The 16,706-nt window shown below is 39.3% G+C and overlaps 1 protein-coding gene across 2 annotated transcripts in view; it reads right to left on the bottom strand.

The window, feature by feature from the left end:
• NAA35 (N-alpha-acetyltransferase 35, NatC auxiliary subunit) overlaps window positions 1-10,427 on the bottom strand; it is a 94,640-nt gene extending 84,213 nt beyond the window's left edge. Inside the window, exons 1-2 of one of the 2 annotated variants that reach the window (XM_045562708.1) lie at window positions 10,296-10,427; window positions 9,281-9,409 (exon numbers count right to left, since the gene is read on the bottom strand). In XM_045562708.1, the coding sequence (XP_045418664.1) occupies window positions 9,281-9,404 (124 nt within the window). In that variant the 5' untranslated portion in view covers window positions 9,405-9,409; window positions 10,296-10,427. The other variant, XM_045562709.1, reaches the window with a different exon arrangement.
• Window positions 10,428-16,706: the final 6,279 nt, after the last annotated feature.

Below are 16,706 nucleotides of genomic sequence, written 5' to 3'. Positions count from 1 at the left end.
CAGCTACTCGGGAGGCTGAGGCAGGAGGATCAGCTGAGCCCAGGAGTTTGAGGCTGCTGTGAGCTAGGCTGATGCCATGGCACTCACTCTAGCCAGGGCAACAGACTGAGACTCTGTTTTAAAAACAAAAACAAAAACAAAGATGAAAAGAGTTATGGAAATGGATGGTGGTGACGGTTGCACATTATAAATAGATTAACCATCACTGAACTGTACACTTAAAAATGGTTAAGATGGGAAATTTTATGTTACGTGTATTTTAACACAATAAAAAAAATTGGAAAAACAAAGAAAAATGTCCTTGATGAAGCAGTAAAAATTATTAATCTCAAGGCCGGAAACAGCGTGTGGCAAGTGAGGCACCTACAAAACAAAATGTAAGCAGGCATTCACTTTCAGTTCCTGCCTTCTTCAATTCTGTACCACAAGTGCTGCACTCAACTTCACCCTAGTACCAGACTTGATTAATCTTATTAAATTTCAACCTTTGAGAACATGTCTTTTTAATATTCTATTTGACAAAATGGGAAGCACACATAAACACTTCTGCTGCACACCAAAATAAGATGGCTATCTCAAGGAAATGCACTTGCACAATTATCATGGAATGCTATTTTTACTTGAAAAAACGGACAAATTATCGTTATTCAGACTTGAGAAATGGCTTTTTTCCCAAAAAAATAAATGAGTTTGTCACTTCAAGAAAAACAACTGATGGTGTTTGTTACCAATGATAAAATCTGAACTTTCAAGCAAAAACTTAAAATTTTGGAAAACATGTATCTGCTACTGTAAGTCTGACAGTTTCCCAATACTAAGAAGACATTTCCATATTGGTGGCAATATTAACAAATGTGCTTTTTAATATTGTATAATGAAATGTGTTTACATTTGGAAGATCTGCATAACTCACCGAACCAGTATTTTCCAAATGGCAACAATGCATGTTACAAAATCAGTCATGGAGCAAAGATCCATTCAAAGTTCAAGACAGAGCAATGAGTTTTTATGCAACAGAGCATGAAAAGTCCACACTGATAGGTTTCAGGTTCCACACTGTAACTAACCTTTAAGAAACTACCACCTGTCAAGTTTTGGGGGTAGTATCAAAGAAGAATATCCACAATTATCTGAAAATACTCCTCCATTTTTCAACTATGTATTTGGTGAAGCCAGATTTACTTCATATACTTCAACCAAAACAGCATGTGGCAACAGACTGAATTATAGGAGCAGATTTGAGAATTCAGTTGCCCTCTGTTATGCTAGAATTAAACAGATTTGCAAAAATGTAAAACTACTCTTCTAAATTATTTTTTTGTTTTGGAAAATACATTCACTTTTCAATGCAAAATGTTATTTATGCTAACATGCAATGGTTACTACCATTGTTTTTAAATAAATAGTTTTTCAACTTTTCAGTTTTAAATTCTAATACACTAAACACCTATATATATGTATATATATATAAAATATACAAATATACACATAGAAAGCAATTCTAAAGAGTATAATGGGGTCCAGAGACCAAAAAGTTTGAGAATTGCTAAAATAATCTATCATATATTTAAGGTAGCTATGGGTACCAAATAGCTTCATCAAATTAAACACTCCACACATCTAGAAGCAAGTCAGTCATATTTGGCCTTGGTTTCCTCATCTGTAAAATGACGGGTTGGACTAGATGACTCAAAATTTCTTAGAACTCTAGTAAACAGAACTCCCACTCACAAAACTATGGACAGTAACTCTTAAGAGTTACTCACAAAGCAGAGTACAAGCACCCCCACTGCATGATCTTGTACAGCACTATGGAAGTACATAAATCAGGCCTTATCCAACTAGGAAGCAGTCCTCAAAAAATTTAGTGAGAAGGATAATGTTTTATATTATCATTAGCCATCAGAGCAATGACATCATCATATATCATGTAGCCTCTGGAAAACTCTACTATATGCTAATAAGAGAATAGAGTCAAAAAGGGCCAGTACCTTATTAGTATTACCATAAAAAGAGCTTCAACTCTGCAACCCCTGTGAAATGGTCTTGGGGATCCCAGTAACCCCAGAGCACACCAAACCACTGAACTAAGAGTAACACAATGACTTTAAAAAAGTTACTTCTATTTTTAAGTTCAAGCTTTAAGTAGGCTCAATAGTACATGGTTTAAACCACTCAAAGAGAAAAATTAGGTATCAGGAAAACTTGGCTCAAATCATAGTTGTAAAGATTCAAAATTTTCTGGCAATCTTGACAATAAACTATCTTTTTAATTTCATTTTTACTCTCACATGAGGCATGAAGAGATCTCATATAAGGCACGTATAGATCTGTGTAAGTAAAAATTTAATTTCATTTTGTGGGTTACAGAATTTCACGGAATCTTACTGGGGACATCCTTTCTTTTCCTTTGGAAATAAAAAATGAATCATAACTTTTGAATATAGAGTCTGGGTATACAGCAGTGTCAACCATTTAAAGAATACAATCATTTTCCTTAACAAATGTAATCTAATAGGACAGAGAAAAACATGCAAATAGGTGACACTGCAAATACATTTTACCATCTTATAGATGAGAAGATCATTGGTAAACTGGTGTTATAGATCTTTGAAAGGATTTCTACACATAACATTATAAATGATTGTTAAGTTCCCAACTATAGTCCCTATAAAGACCCTGTTTAATCTATAATATAACTGAAATCCTATCCACTGTAATAGTGATATTTAAACAGAACAACTAAAGTTTACTCCTGGGTAAAGGTGATCAACTAAACACATGCAACTATCTTTACTCTTCTGAAATTCCATTAAAACAAGAGGGATTTTTTTTTTTTTTTAAAGAAAGGCATAAACTCCAAAAAGGAGGGAAAACACGAGCAGAAAAACAAATAACAGCAATAAAATGGGTAAAGTTGGAAAAAGACAAGTAGTTTCTTAGTAGATACATAAAAATTGAAGCCTACAACTAGCGGCAGAGAAAACCAAAAACCAGCCTAGCCTGATTCAGCACTTGCTTCTGAAAATGAGTGTAATGGGGGGCTAAAATACAGAGGACTGAGCAGTCAGATTACCTGGAGCCCTGTCTAAATGTATGCCCCTCCTGCACCCTGTGTAACCCTGAAGACTTTCTTGGGAGACTGTAAAACAAAAAGTTCCCAAGGGACATCAGGTAATTTGAAGGCCAGGGTACAGCAGTGGAAAGAGGATGCACTAAGTAAACATGTGAAAACTCCAGACCTCTTCCCTCTACTTAACTGCTAAGTCATGGGCAGTCAAGCCACATCTTCAACCTCAAGGCAGGAGATTAGACTCTTAATAATTCATTTTTAAAACAAATATATACACTAAGCACCTACAAATTTTCTGGGGTAAGAGAAGGCAGAACATAAAGGAAGAGCAACAAGAAGCTTAAGCAGCCCAGATTTACTTTCCCTTTTTTTTTTTGGAGACAGAGTCTCACTCTGTTGCCTGGGCTAGAGTGCCATGGGGTCAGCCTAGCTCACAGCAACCTCAGATTCCTAGGCTCAAGCCAACCTCCTGCCTCAGCCTCCCAAGTAGCTGGGACTACAGGAGTGTACCACAACACTGGCTAATTTTTCTATTTTTTGTAGAGACGGGGTCTCACTCTTGCTCAGGCTGGTCTCGAACTCCTGTGCTCAAGTGATCCTCCCACCTCAGGTTCCCACAGTGCAAGAATTACAGATGTGAGCCACTGCACCTGGTCAGCAGCCCAGATTTTAGAAGAGGGAAGAGAAAGCAATAAAAGGAATTTTCCTGAAGAACTAGGCAAGAGCTGAAGAAACTGGATGGATAATGGGAGCCTTAAAGAATGAAATGGGTAATAAAGACTAAGGAAGAATGAACTAAGCCATCAAAGGAAGAAGAAAATTGAATGAGAGGACAGGCCCATATCCTCCTAGACTAGAGCATAAAAGGAATGAAGTCAGGACAGCAGACCTTGGATTACTTCTGGGCTCTAGATACTCGCTGGTGTCATCCTAGGAGAAGATGTTGGCTATCCACAGTGTGGAAGAAAGGAATCTAGTAGGCAGGAGGAGGAGCAGTGTATGTTATATGATCACTTATGTTTAACTGAAATTTCTAAGTTGTGGGTTTGTAATTCAGAAAGCATCTAAATATGGAAAACCAAATAAAATATGAAGATCAGAGACTTTTCTTTTCTCAGTACAGAGTAATTTCTCATACCTCCAAAAGCCAAAGAGATCATGAGGTAACACAATGCAAAACAGAGCAGAGTTTTAGATGTGAAAGGGGCACGCCCATAACTCTTGAAACTCTACAAGGAAAGCAAAAGACTCCAAAAAGTGGGTGAGAGGACCCTTTTTCTGAGTTCCTTACTGGCTCCAGGTCATCAGAGGTCCCCTATAGTGTCTTTCATCCGGTACCAAAAATGGCAAAGAGGAAGAAAGAATAGAGAAGAGTACAAATAAATGGGAGAACAATTCTTAAGAAAGGAGGGACCAAGTACATAATTTTTTTAAAAAGGGGTTTCAGTCGACTGATAAAAAGCATCCCCAAAAACAGGATCCAAAATGAGAAAAAGCAGAAAGGCCTTTTAAAAATGTTTTTTATATATATATAAATATAGGCAGGGCATAAAGGCTCACACCTGCAGCCCTAGCACTTTGGAAGGCCAAGGCAGGAGGATTGCTTGAGGTCAGGAGTTCGAGACCAGCCTGAACAAGATAGTGAGACCTTGTCTCTACAAAAAATTAAAAAATTAGCTGGTCATGGTGGCACACGCCTGTAGTCCCAGATACTCAGGAAGCTGAGGCAGGAGAATCACTTGAGCCTAGGAGTTTGAGGTTGCAGTGAGCTATGATGATACCACTGAACTCTAGCCCCAGCAATAGAACGAGACCCAGTCTCAAAAATAAAAAATCTAAAAATTACCTCTCTCTTCAGAGACTTTGCTTTGTACAGGTAGCAAAATGAGATCGTTTAAATTAGGCAAAGTTTCCTAGAAAAGGAAAGCCTAGAGGTATTACTTAAAAAAAATCACATATTGCCTATCAGGCAAAATTAACAGTATGGCACCATATATTCAAAATAATTTGGAAAAGAAAACAAGAGCTTCAAGAACAGTTACAGGAAAGGTGGAGAGAATGTGTGCCACCTAACAGGAAATAAAAGAAATGATGAAAGTTAGAAGTTTGGGCGCATGCCTGTAGTCCCAGCTACTTGGGAGGCTGAGGCAGGAGAATTGCTTGAGCCCAGGAGTTTGAGGTTGCTGTGAGCAAGGCTGACGCCACGGCACTTTAGCCTGGGCAACAAAGTGAGACTCTGTCTCAAAAGATAAAAATAAAATAAAAATAAAAATAAAAATTAAAAAAAAGAAAGTTAGAGGTTTGTATTGATCTAGGACTTTGAAGAGCACTAAAAGAATTAGTAAAGATGTGCATGAAAAACAACTTTGTCATCAGTATGCATATTATTTTATGACAGCAAAAAAAAATCAGAGCCTAGACAAATGCCATCACACTGTCACCAAAGAGGAGAGACTATTGTGACAGTTAAAGGATGTAATCATATCTGTTTTAAATGTAGTTTTTAGAAAGTCTCTAGAACAGCAGTCTAAACTATAATTAGTCTATGAATCTGATTATTTTGAGAAGGGAAAACAAATTATTAATACCACAAGCTCAAGAGCTACCAATAGTCTTTAGTCCTAAATCTATACATATAGAAGATTTAATTCTATATCAACTTTTTAGTTCCAAGAAGTATACCTCACATTTGTGCCACTTAACACAGAGTAAGAGCTAGTTACGAAAGAGTTAATAGGATGGGATGATGTTGGCAATAAAATGATATGCCACCCCTTCTCAACAACTGAAGCAGGGATTAAACTGTATCTCCTACTCAAGGTTCCTTCCACAAAGAAACAAGCCTAATTTATGATGATATAACAATGATGCCAAACTAAAGCATCTCTGCCCGCCAGTATTCTAAACTGCTTTCTTGGGTTCAATTCTCCTTACAACTCAAAAAAGGAGAGGAGATATATACATATATACACAGTTTAATCCCTGCTTCAGTTGTTGAGAAGGGGTGGCATATAATTTTATTGCCAACATCATCCCATCCTATTAACTCTTTCGTTACTAGCTCTTACTCTGTGTCAAGTGGAACAAACGTGAGGTATACTTCTTGGAACCAAAAAGTTGATATAGAATTAAATCTTCTATATATATTTAGGACTAAAGACTATTGGTAGCTCTTGAGCTTGTGGTATTAATAATTTGTTTTCCCTTCCCTTCTATGCATATATACATACATATATATATATATATATATATATATATATATATATATATGAAAACAAGGAGCGGGACTAAAATCAAGAGGGCCTCTAACGTCATATTTAGCTGATGCTAAATTCTGAAGATTGTCTTTAAACTGTGGTATGCACAACCTGGGTGAACATCATGTTCCAGGGTACTAAGACAGGATAAAAAAATTGTACAGCTGCCTGGTGCCAATTTAGGAGGGAAAGAGCTTTAATATAAATGAAAATATGGTGTAAAATGAAAATTTTTCCATGAATTTCTAAGATAAAACAAGCAATTATAAGGATATCTTGAGCTTATGAATGAGCTGCTTTGAACTACACCCACAAGATTTAGGAAGGGGAGGTTGAGGAGTGTGTGTGCTCATTCTCTTCTGCTGTCAATCAGGGAAATGTTTAAGAAACACATCCTCTCTCATCTTCCTTTCACCACTCCAGCATTCACCAGTTGAGCCACATGAACTTTCTTTGTCCTCACAGTAACCCTTCTATTTCATTCTATCACTATCCTAGTCCAAGGCCATAACACCTCAACCTGGGCTAAGTGCAAAACCTTATGTCTCTAAGGTTACAGGCTCTCTTCATCCTAATCCATCACAAATTATGCTGGCATATTAACCTTCTTCATATACTTTCAACACTGAATTAAACAAATCCCTTGAGTAACAACAGCTTCAAGTACCTACTATAGACCAAGTACTTTATATTCATCACCTCATTTAATCCCCAAAATGTTAAAAAGTGAAGCTCAAAATATTTTACAGAGGAGAAAACTAAGACTCAGATTAAACTATCCAAGGAAACTAAACTGATAAGTGACAGAGTTGAGACTCCAGCCCATGTCTAACGCCAAAAGTTTACTATGAAGCTACTCTCTCCAAGCTACTCTTGATATACTGAATATCAAGGATAAATACAATTTCCGTGTTATGCTCAAAACCATTAAAGACCTCCCACTGCCCACAAAACAAGCTCAAGCTAAAAACACAACAAAAAAAAACCAAACCAACAAAACCAGTGGCACTGAAAACCCTCTAAAATTCCCAGCATTGAAAATTGTTCAAGCAGAATTATTCACTGTTCCCCAAACATAAAACTCTGACTGAACTCTAGCTTATACGGTTCATTTCAGTCTAGAATAATTCCATCACCTTCACTTATAGAAATTCAATCTCTCCTTTAAGGCTCAACTCAAACCATATATCCTTCATAAAACCTTCCCCACTTAGCTTCATAAAAATAGCCCTCCAATATAGATCACTCAAAATCAGCACAAGAGGACAGATATGATCTACTTAATAGTCCAAGATCTCTGAGCACAAAAATTACACTGTAACTTACACTTCCTTCTCTCTCCCTTAGATGGACACATACCGGCAGTCACCCAACCCCCAGTCTAATGTTCTTTCCACTATCTCACTAAGGCACACTTTAACTAGACATGTATTTCAAAACAAAGGGTAGGCACACGATTTATTATTTTGCTTATACTTGGCGGGCTTCCTTTCCACCTGCAGCTGCTCTCTGTCTTTATTCTTCTCCTTCAGAGCACTATTCAAACATACCCCACCTCATTATCACCAAAAGACCTAAGCTTTTTGAGAAAATGAAAGCCATCAGGTGTGAATTCCTCCACCATTTCTTCCTAGCCACTTAAAATTACACCTATATCTTCACCATCCTAACCTCAGTTCCTCTTGTTTCAGTGTGTCCCTATGCTTTTCTCCAAGTTAATTTCTCTACTTAAAAATAAATACAAAAGAAAACCAAAAACAAAAGAAAAAAACCAAAAACAAATAATTTCTCTACCATGTTCTTGATCCCATCCTCTCTTTAAAGTTCAAGCTTTGACGCTAATATTTGTTCCTTTCTCTTATCTTCAGTATTTCCCTAAAGCTCTTTCCCTTCAAACAACAATTATGTTCATTTCTCCAATCAATTATTCTCATTCATTGAACTTAATAATATGTGCCAGGCACTATTCTGTGTGCTAGGCTTACAGACATGATCTCTGCCCACACAAAGCTTATGTTTCAGTGGGTAAGGCTGACAATACACAAGAAATAACTGAAAATAATGGTTTCTGACAAAGATAAACACTACGAAGAAGATACAACAGGGTGTCAACTGAGGTGGAGTTACAGAGAAGAGAATGAGTGGGTGAATCCACTTAGAGTAGTTGTTTTGAGGTCCTCCGTGAGGAAATAACATTTAAGTGGTCAAGAAGGAGCCAGCTGTGTGAAGGCCTAGGGCAAAGCAATTTAACACAAAGGAAACAAAATCCAGGAACCACCTTGGAGAGCAGAATGAGGAGACCAAAATGATCTTGTGACTGGAACATAATCAGCCTTATAGGACAGCAGTACAAAAATGAAGTCTGAGGGGTAGGGAGAGACAACATTTTATAGGCCATGGAGAAGGAGTTTGGATTTTACCTGCAACACAGAGCCCCTGGAGTATCTTAAAAAGGAATGATGTGATCTGAGCATTTTCAAACCTCAAATATACAAAACTACTACTGTCTTTAGGTCAACATAATTAGTGTTTCCACAGTCAGAAATTACTGCTATGTGCCCTCTAACCTGTTAAAGTTAGAAAAGTTTAATTAGAAAAAAATGCCTATGGGAGAATAGCTTGAGCCCAGGAGTTCGAAGTTGCAGTGAGCTGTGATTGTACGACCACCGCACTCTAGCCTGGGTGATAGAGCGAGACTCTGTCTCCCCCCCCAAAAAAAAGAAAGCCTCAACTTGTGTATTTAATGCTATATGAAAAAAAATCAAAATAATACTGGCTTTAAACAAAAGTTAAAATTAGAGGGTACAGGTAATTGTGGTTAACAAACTTGATAAACCACACTTACCTGTTGATTTCTTTTCACTTATTGAGGTAAGTTTAGAAATCACCATCATGATTTTATTTTACCCTTCTGAGATTCTGAATTTCTAATCCAAAAATTCCAACTCACCTCGACAAGCTTCTTCAAAATCTTGGGTAATGTCCACCCAGCTTGTATTGCTTTTTTCCATTTTTTCTGGCATACTGAGCTCCCATCCTGAATCATCATCATCTACAGAAGCTTTCATAACCATTATGCCTGTAAAATTAACATTGATGTAAGAGAAACGATGTAGCTTTCAGGGCAAGAGTATTTGCAAAAATGTGTTTGTCTAAGTATTGGATGAAAGTCTTACTAAACTCTTTAAGTAGAACTCTTCTGTGTCTGAGGACCGTATTGCAAAAAATTACCTTAATGCAACTAAATCTCACGTTAATTAACACTTCTGCTGCTTATTTACTAATAGCTCACCACCTATCAGGGCTCATAAAGAGTTTGCCTTCCCCCTATTTAAGAAAAATCACAAACCATCCCACCACTGGCCCAAGAAGAACCAACTCCAGAGCTTTCAACTTTCAATACCAGCCACGAAGGACCAAGGCACCATTCAGGTCCCCTCTGGCGGCCCAGGACCCCATGCGGCAATTACTCCAGGCAAGGTGGCCTTTCACCTGGCCAGAGCTCGCTTGGCCAACCTCTCCAGGGCCGGGGCAGGACCCAGGCACAGCTTTGCAGGGGGTCGGGAAGGGAGGCGGACGGGGAGCAGGCGCGCACCGCAGGGTCCACCAGCCGGACCCAGGGCGGGGGCGCACCTGAGGCGCGGAGCCGCTCTACCTCTGCCCCGCCTGGGTCAGCCCGGCCCAGCCCCGGCCCCACAAGGCGCGGAAACAAGGACAGGGCTCTCTCCGCGAGGGAGGGCGGGCACGCCCGGCGCTGGGTCGTCGCCCCGGTAACAGCGGGCAAGGCCCGGGCCTTGGCAAACAGTGGGCACGGGGGAGCCCGAGGCTCCTACCTGAGGCACTGCAGGAGGGCCGGGGCCGCAGGGTGACCTGGCGTCCCCAGGGTCCGCCACACGCGCGGGGGGCTGCGGCTCTCGGACACGCGAGCGAGAGGGTCTCAATGGCTCCGCAGGGGCGGTCCCTACCTACTTCTCCCGTGGTCACCCGCGCCGCCACGCACCGTCCGAAGCACGGAAATAACGACGACGCCTCAGCCGCCGCCGCCGCCGCCCCCTCCCCTCTCAGCCCAGCCCGACCAGCCGCGTGCGCGCATGCGTACGCCCAGGGCGCGCGACCCCGCCCCCTCTCCTTTACTCCTGGGGACTTCGCGCTCCCGGGCCACACCCCCTCCCTCGCCACCGCCTCCGGCCGATGGCGGCCGCCTTCTCTTCTCGCGGGATTACAGCCAATCGCGAGACCGGAAACTAACTTCCCACCTCACCCTCGGTCCCAGTCTCGAGAGGGGGGCGGGTCCCAGCAAGAGGCGGAGCTTGGGGCCTCGGAGTCCGCCGGGTCCTGCGCGGCTCTTTGGGAAATTCTTAGAAAGGTGACGCGAAGGCGGAAGGAAGCAATGGAGGTTCACGTAGACCTTTGTGGTCGTGAAGGTGAATGAACAGCCCGGCTCGGAGAGCTCTGTACGGCTAGTACTTCCTGACAATGGATTTTTGTTTCTTAGACAGTACCTGCGGGTTTCGTGAGGGAAAAATAGAAACAGTATCTGCAGAATCAAGCCAGCCATTTTCTTTCAGATTCTTACATGTTTTAGATTTTCTTAAAATTTATTATAGAATAAGTTTTTAAAATGGGGTTACATAAATAGACGGGCACGGGTAAGAAGCACATCTTTATCACTACATACCCTTTAGAATGGCCAAAATTTAAAATATAATACCAAATGTTGGCAAGGACATAGAGCAACTGGACCTCTCATGTAGATAGTGAGAATGCATAATGGTACAACCACTTTAGAAAACCATCTTTTTTAAATTTAGTTTTAATTTTTTTTAATACCGAGTCTTGCTGTGTTGCCGAGGCTACATGCAAATTCCCAGGTTTAAGGGATCCTCTTGCCTCAGCCTTCCCAGTAGCTGGGACTATAGGCATGTGCCACTGTGCCTGAGCATCTATCTTTTCTTATAATCAAATACTTATATGATTCAGTTATTCCACTCCTTAGGTGTATACCTAGGAATGAAAACATATGTTCACACAGATGCCTGTACATTCAAGTTCGTAGCAGCTTTGTTTTTAATAATTGAAAACTGGAGACAACCCAAATGTCCATCAAACAGTGAATGAACAAACAACTTATGGCATATCCATATAAAGTAATAAATACTAGTCGTCAATGAACAGGGATGAACTGCATGATTCTGAACTGATTCAACATGATTGAATCTCAAAACTACGTTGAGCAAAAGAAACCAGATGCAAAAGAATGTGATTCCATTTACATGAAACTCTTGAAAAAACATCTATAGTTACAGAAACAGATTAGTGGCTGCTCAGGGGTCAAGGAAGGATTAACTTGGATAAAGCTTGAGCATTTGAGGCTATGGAAACATTCTGTATCTTGATTAAGGTGGTCGTTATATGGGTGAAAACATTTTTAAAATTGAAATGTACATTTACAATATGTGCATTTTATTGTCTGTAAATCAAACTGCAATAAAGTTGATTTTTAAAAAAATAAAAACAGCGTCTTATTTCACAGAATAATATATTTCCTGAGAGCCAAAGCTTTGATGTTTTGATCAAAGCAGTATCCCCAGCATTTAGGACAGTGATTGGCATATAGTAGGGACTCACTAAATACATTGAGGATGAGAATGTAGAAAAGAATTACAGTAAAATAAATACTTATATGCTGTTTTTCAAAAACTGTTTCTTGATCTTTGCAGGGACCATAAGAAATCTAAAGGATGAACTGACTGCATCTGAGTTGTTCAGTATTATATGTAGGTTGTGACAAAAACTGATAGGGGAAAAAATGATATGCCAAAGTATGGGTCTGTTTTCACTATTTTCATCTATTTTACTAGGTACTAAGTGAACCCTTTGTTTTGGGGGTTTTTTTTTTTTTTTTTTTGGTTTTTTTTTTTTGAGGCAGAGTCTCCCTCTGTTGCCCAGGCTAGAGTGCCATGGCATCAGCCTAGCTCACAGCAACCTCGAACTCTTGGGCTCAAGCAATCCTACTGCCTCAGCCTCCCAAGTAGCTGGAACTACAGGCATGCACCACCATGCCCAGCTAATTTTTTCTATATATTTTTAGTTGTCCAGTTAATTTCTTTCTATTTTTTGGTAGAGACGGGGTCTCGCTCTTGCTCAGGCTGGTCTCCAACTCCTGACCTCGAGCCATCCTCCCGCCTCGGCCTCCCAGAGTGCTAGGATTACAGGCGTGAGCCACTGCGCCTGGCCTAAGTGAACCCTTTGAATGTGAAAATACACATCATTCAGTTCTAGGGAATTTCCTTAAATTGTATTTGATTATGTCATCCCATCTTTTTTCCTCTGTCATCAACGTCTAGAAATCTTACTATTCAGATGTCAGATTTCTCTAACTGATACTTTAATTTTTAAGAAAATTGGGCTGGGTGCGGTGGCTCACACCTGTAATCCGAGCACTCTGGGAGGCCAAGGCAGGAGGATTGCTTGAACTCAGGAGTTGGAGACCAGCCTGAGCAAGAGCAGTGAGACCCTGTCTCTACTAAAAATAGAAAAATTAGCCCCGGGGTCTGGAGGCTGAGACAGGAGGATTGCTTGAGACGGGAGTTTGAGATTGCAGTGAGCTATGCACTCTACCTGGGGTGCAAAGCAGGACTCTGTCTTATAAAAAAAAAAAAGAAAAAGAAATTGTCTCTATTTTAAATTTTAGTTTTTGCTTTATTTACTGAGAGTTTTTCAGCTTTGTCTTCTAAATTTTCTATTGGGTTATCTTGTTTCTCACTGTATAGAACACTTTTTGTCTTCCACATATGCATTATCTTATCTCTCTGATATAATGATAATTTTCTCATCTTCCTGTATATTTTTTTCCTCTAATTTTTTCCCCTAATTAATTCACTTTCTTTCATATTGGAGACTTCTTCAATCTGGTGATTCTTGATTAGAAGTTCATTGGTGAATCTGACATCATTACCTTTGGGTCTTGAGTCTTGGACTGGTTCAATTTCTCAGAGAAGGTGCTTCTTATCTGGAACCTTCATGTATGGCTGTGCAAACTGGGCACTGCATGACTCCAGGGAACATCATTCACAAAACTGTGTATGAAAGCCTACTCCAGAGTTGTGCAACTTAGATCTGCTCTAAAAATCTGCCAGCTGCTAGCCATTTGGAATGGAGGAAGAAGGTTGGGAAGTGGGGAAAGAAAATCTCAACATTTATTATTGCATTTTCACCTCATCCCCTTTTCCATCAGTTACCCACTCTCCCATCTGTTCTCGTATCCCTTCCCTATCCCACATTAGTCCCTCCTTGCCAGAGATTCTCTCCTTTATCCTTTCCAATATTCTATAGGGATTGAGGAGGGACAGTCACAAGCCGTTTGTAATTGGGGAGATGTCAGATCCCAGTGCTTCTTAAATACGCTCCTTTGTTTTAACCTCACTCTGAACTCTGCATCTGGAGGTAGCTGGTTCCATCAGTTCCTGCGTCTTCTGAGCAGTTCTGTGGTACAAAGTAGGTGGTTTCTTGGCTTTCCCACCACTGGCTCATGATCCAACCTTCTTGGATAGCTAAGTCAATGTTCTCCCCCATCTGCCTCACATCTTCAAAGACATTGTTTGGTTTTTCTTCACCTATTCTTTTTGTCCTTGTGTCTTTTGTAGAGGTTAATACCTTTGTCCAGTCCTCCATATTTAACAGGAAGTCTGGCTAAGGGATCTTGAGCAAGTGTTCTGAACATGCTAAATTCCAATGTCCTCATTCGTAAAACAGACTTTACATCACTTATAGAGTTGCAAGAATCAGAGAGTTTTGTGAACTTATGTAAAATTACATAATATAATGATTTCCTCAATTTTCTGATATCTCAGTTATTCGGTACCACTTGACCACATTGTCTGCAGGCTATGTCAGAACTAAAAGTGAAGTTCTAGTACTTTACTTTTGTCACACCCAGATTCTTAGCTACTGATCCCATTTTTAAACATATTTGAGGAAAAGGACCTTTATTTAATACTGCCATCTCTCCAAAACTCCATTCCAGTGACTTGAGTTTGAAAAACTATTAAGGCACTCATGCTTCAGCATCTGTACATTACAAGTACTCAGCGAAGAGGAAGAAAAAAATCATTTCAGTTTGCCTAAAAAGCATCCTTTCAGATGCTTGAAAATTTATATTAAGTCTCTTGTGATTGTCAGCTCTGAAATAAAATGTGTAACCACTTTTATTCTAAAATAAATTGAACCAAAAGTATAGATACTTGCATGAGACATAATCTTATAAATTTCTCTCTTTATCCTTTAGACATGCCTTTTTAAAACCTATAAGCAATCATGTTTATCTTTTAGAAAAGAAATATGAAATGCCACTTGAACCTAAACAATCCTTGTACATCTGAAGTCTTTGGAGAACTCTGACAAAGTTAAAAAAAAAAAGTGTAAAAAATTATTAAGAGAATTTTGTTATTTATATAATGGTATATTTCCATCTTTCTGTACCAGTTATTCTTAAAATATACTTGAACACAAGATTTACGCTCATGGGTATTATTAAGTGGGAATGTATAATTTGAAGTTAAGACTAAGAATAGGACTCATTAAAAACTGAAAGGATTAGCTAAAAAAGAATCCATTAGACCTACTCTAACCATCTTTCTTACCAAATGATTGCCAAAATAGTTTGAAAATAATCCAGATAAAATATTCTGGCAAGTGTGTAGGGAAAAAAAAGATTATCTGCTACAAACTATGATTAGTAATGTTTCCAGTGCTGCTCCAGCCTTTTTTCCTCAGAAACGTTCAGGAAGTAGGACTGCTGCAGATATACCAATATATGAAATTTAGAGTTAACAGAGATTATAATAGCAGCACATGAGTGTTGGAATATCTGAAGTTATACTGAAGAATTCCAAGAAGCATCTTAACTTGTAGATTCTACAAGAATCTACGTTATAAGACACACCCTTCCACACACATAAATTACAGTGAAAATAGTGACAACTTGAAAGTCATCTACAAGGCATTTGCAGCTCATCCTTTCTGGAAATTTAAGTAGGATTTTTTGTATAGAACTTTCAGTTCTGCACATCCTCTTCATTCTGCTGATGGCTGACTGCGGTAACTTTCTCCACAACATAGACCTCTAAAAATGATTCCTTGAATCTTCACATGTTGCTGGCCTTTCTCTATCTACCCTGTATGAGAAAAATATAAAGAAAAATTACTTGTTTTCCTATCAAGTCCATCATTGCATTCTAAACTCTACTTATTTTTCAGTTCTGATGATTTTTATTCATTACTTATGTAACTCAACAAATATTTATTAAGCACCTTTTTTATACCAAGTACTCTTCTGTGCAGTGGTGATATCTCTGTATGTGAGACAAACAATATCGCTGCTCTCATAGAAATTAAACTTAGGAGGATAAATTATTCTGGTTTGGGGGGGACTTTGTGGAGATAGGATCTCACTCTGTCACCCAGGCTGGAGTACAGTGGTACCATCATGGCTTACTGCAGCCTCGATCTCCTGGGCTCAAGTGATCCTCCTGCCTCAAGTGATCTTCCTGAGTAGCAGGTGCCACCACACTCAGTGAATTTTTTTTATTTTCTGTAGAGACAGAGTCTCACCGTGTTGCCCAGGCTGATCTTGAAGTCCTGGACTCAAGCAATCCTCCTGTCTTAGCCTCCCAAATATTCTGGGTTTTATTATAAAAATAAATCTAAGCAAATTGGAGGTAATTCAGAAGAAAGAAAACCAGGAAAAAGGAATTCCACTCGAGCACAATTATTGTTATCATTTTAGTTTCCTTGATTCTGGGTTTTTTTTTTCCTTTCTGCCAGGATTTTGTTGTGGTGGTTTTATTTTGCTTTCCTTTGTTGAGTGTGTGTGTTGGGGGAATACTGTTTAACATAACAGATCTTACATTTTTTCACTTATAAACATGTTCCCATGGAACTACGTAATATTCATTACCATCATTTTGATAGTGTATAATATTCAAATGTTCATTGTTTCTTGAGATTGGTATTTGGGTAGGACCCCAAACTTAAATTCACATATCCCATCCCTAGGAATAACTGGTATCTACTGGGATTTGTGAGAAATGCTCCTTACACCCCTAAATCCTCCTTAACTTCAGTCTTGCTGATCAGAGGTCACCAGCTCTACAACAGACTTGCACAGAGAGGAGACACATGTTTAAGCAGTTGCCCAATGCTATAACCCACTTTCCTAGGGATATCACATGATGGCTGATGCTTCCATTCTCAGGCCAATCCAGATCATGAAGGGCTCTTTTGGCCTGTGATGTACTTAGTATACTCTTAGCAGTAAGCTTCTTCAGAAATGCAATTGACTTTGCATCCCAGAATCATGAACTGAACCATTGTTA

Source organism: Lemur catta, chromosome 10 (assembly GCF_020740605.2).
Source record: "Lemur catta isolate mLemCat1 chromosome 10, mLemCat1.pri, whole genome shotgun sequence".
NCBI lineage: Eukaryota > Metazoa > Chordata > Mammalia > Primates > Lemuridae > Lemur > Lemur catta.
Note: the sequence above shows the minus strand (reverse complement) of the source record. Positions and strands in the feature narration are given on the sequence as shown.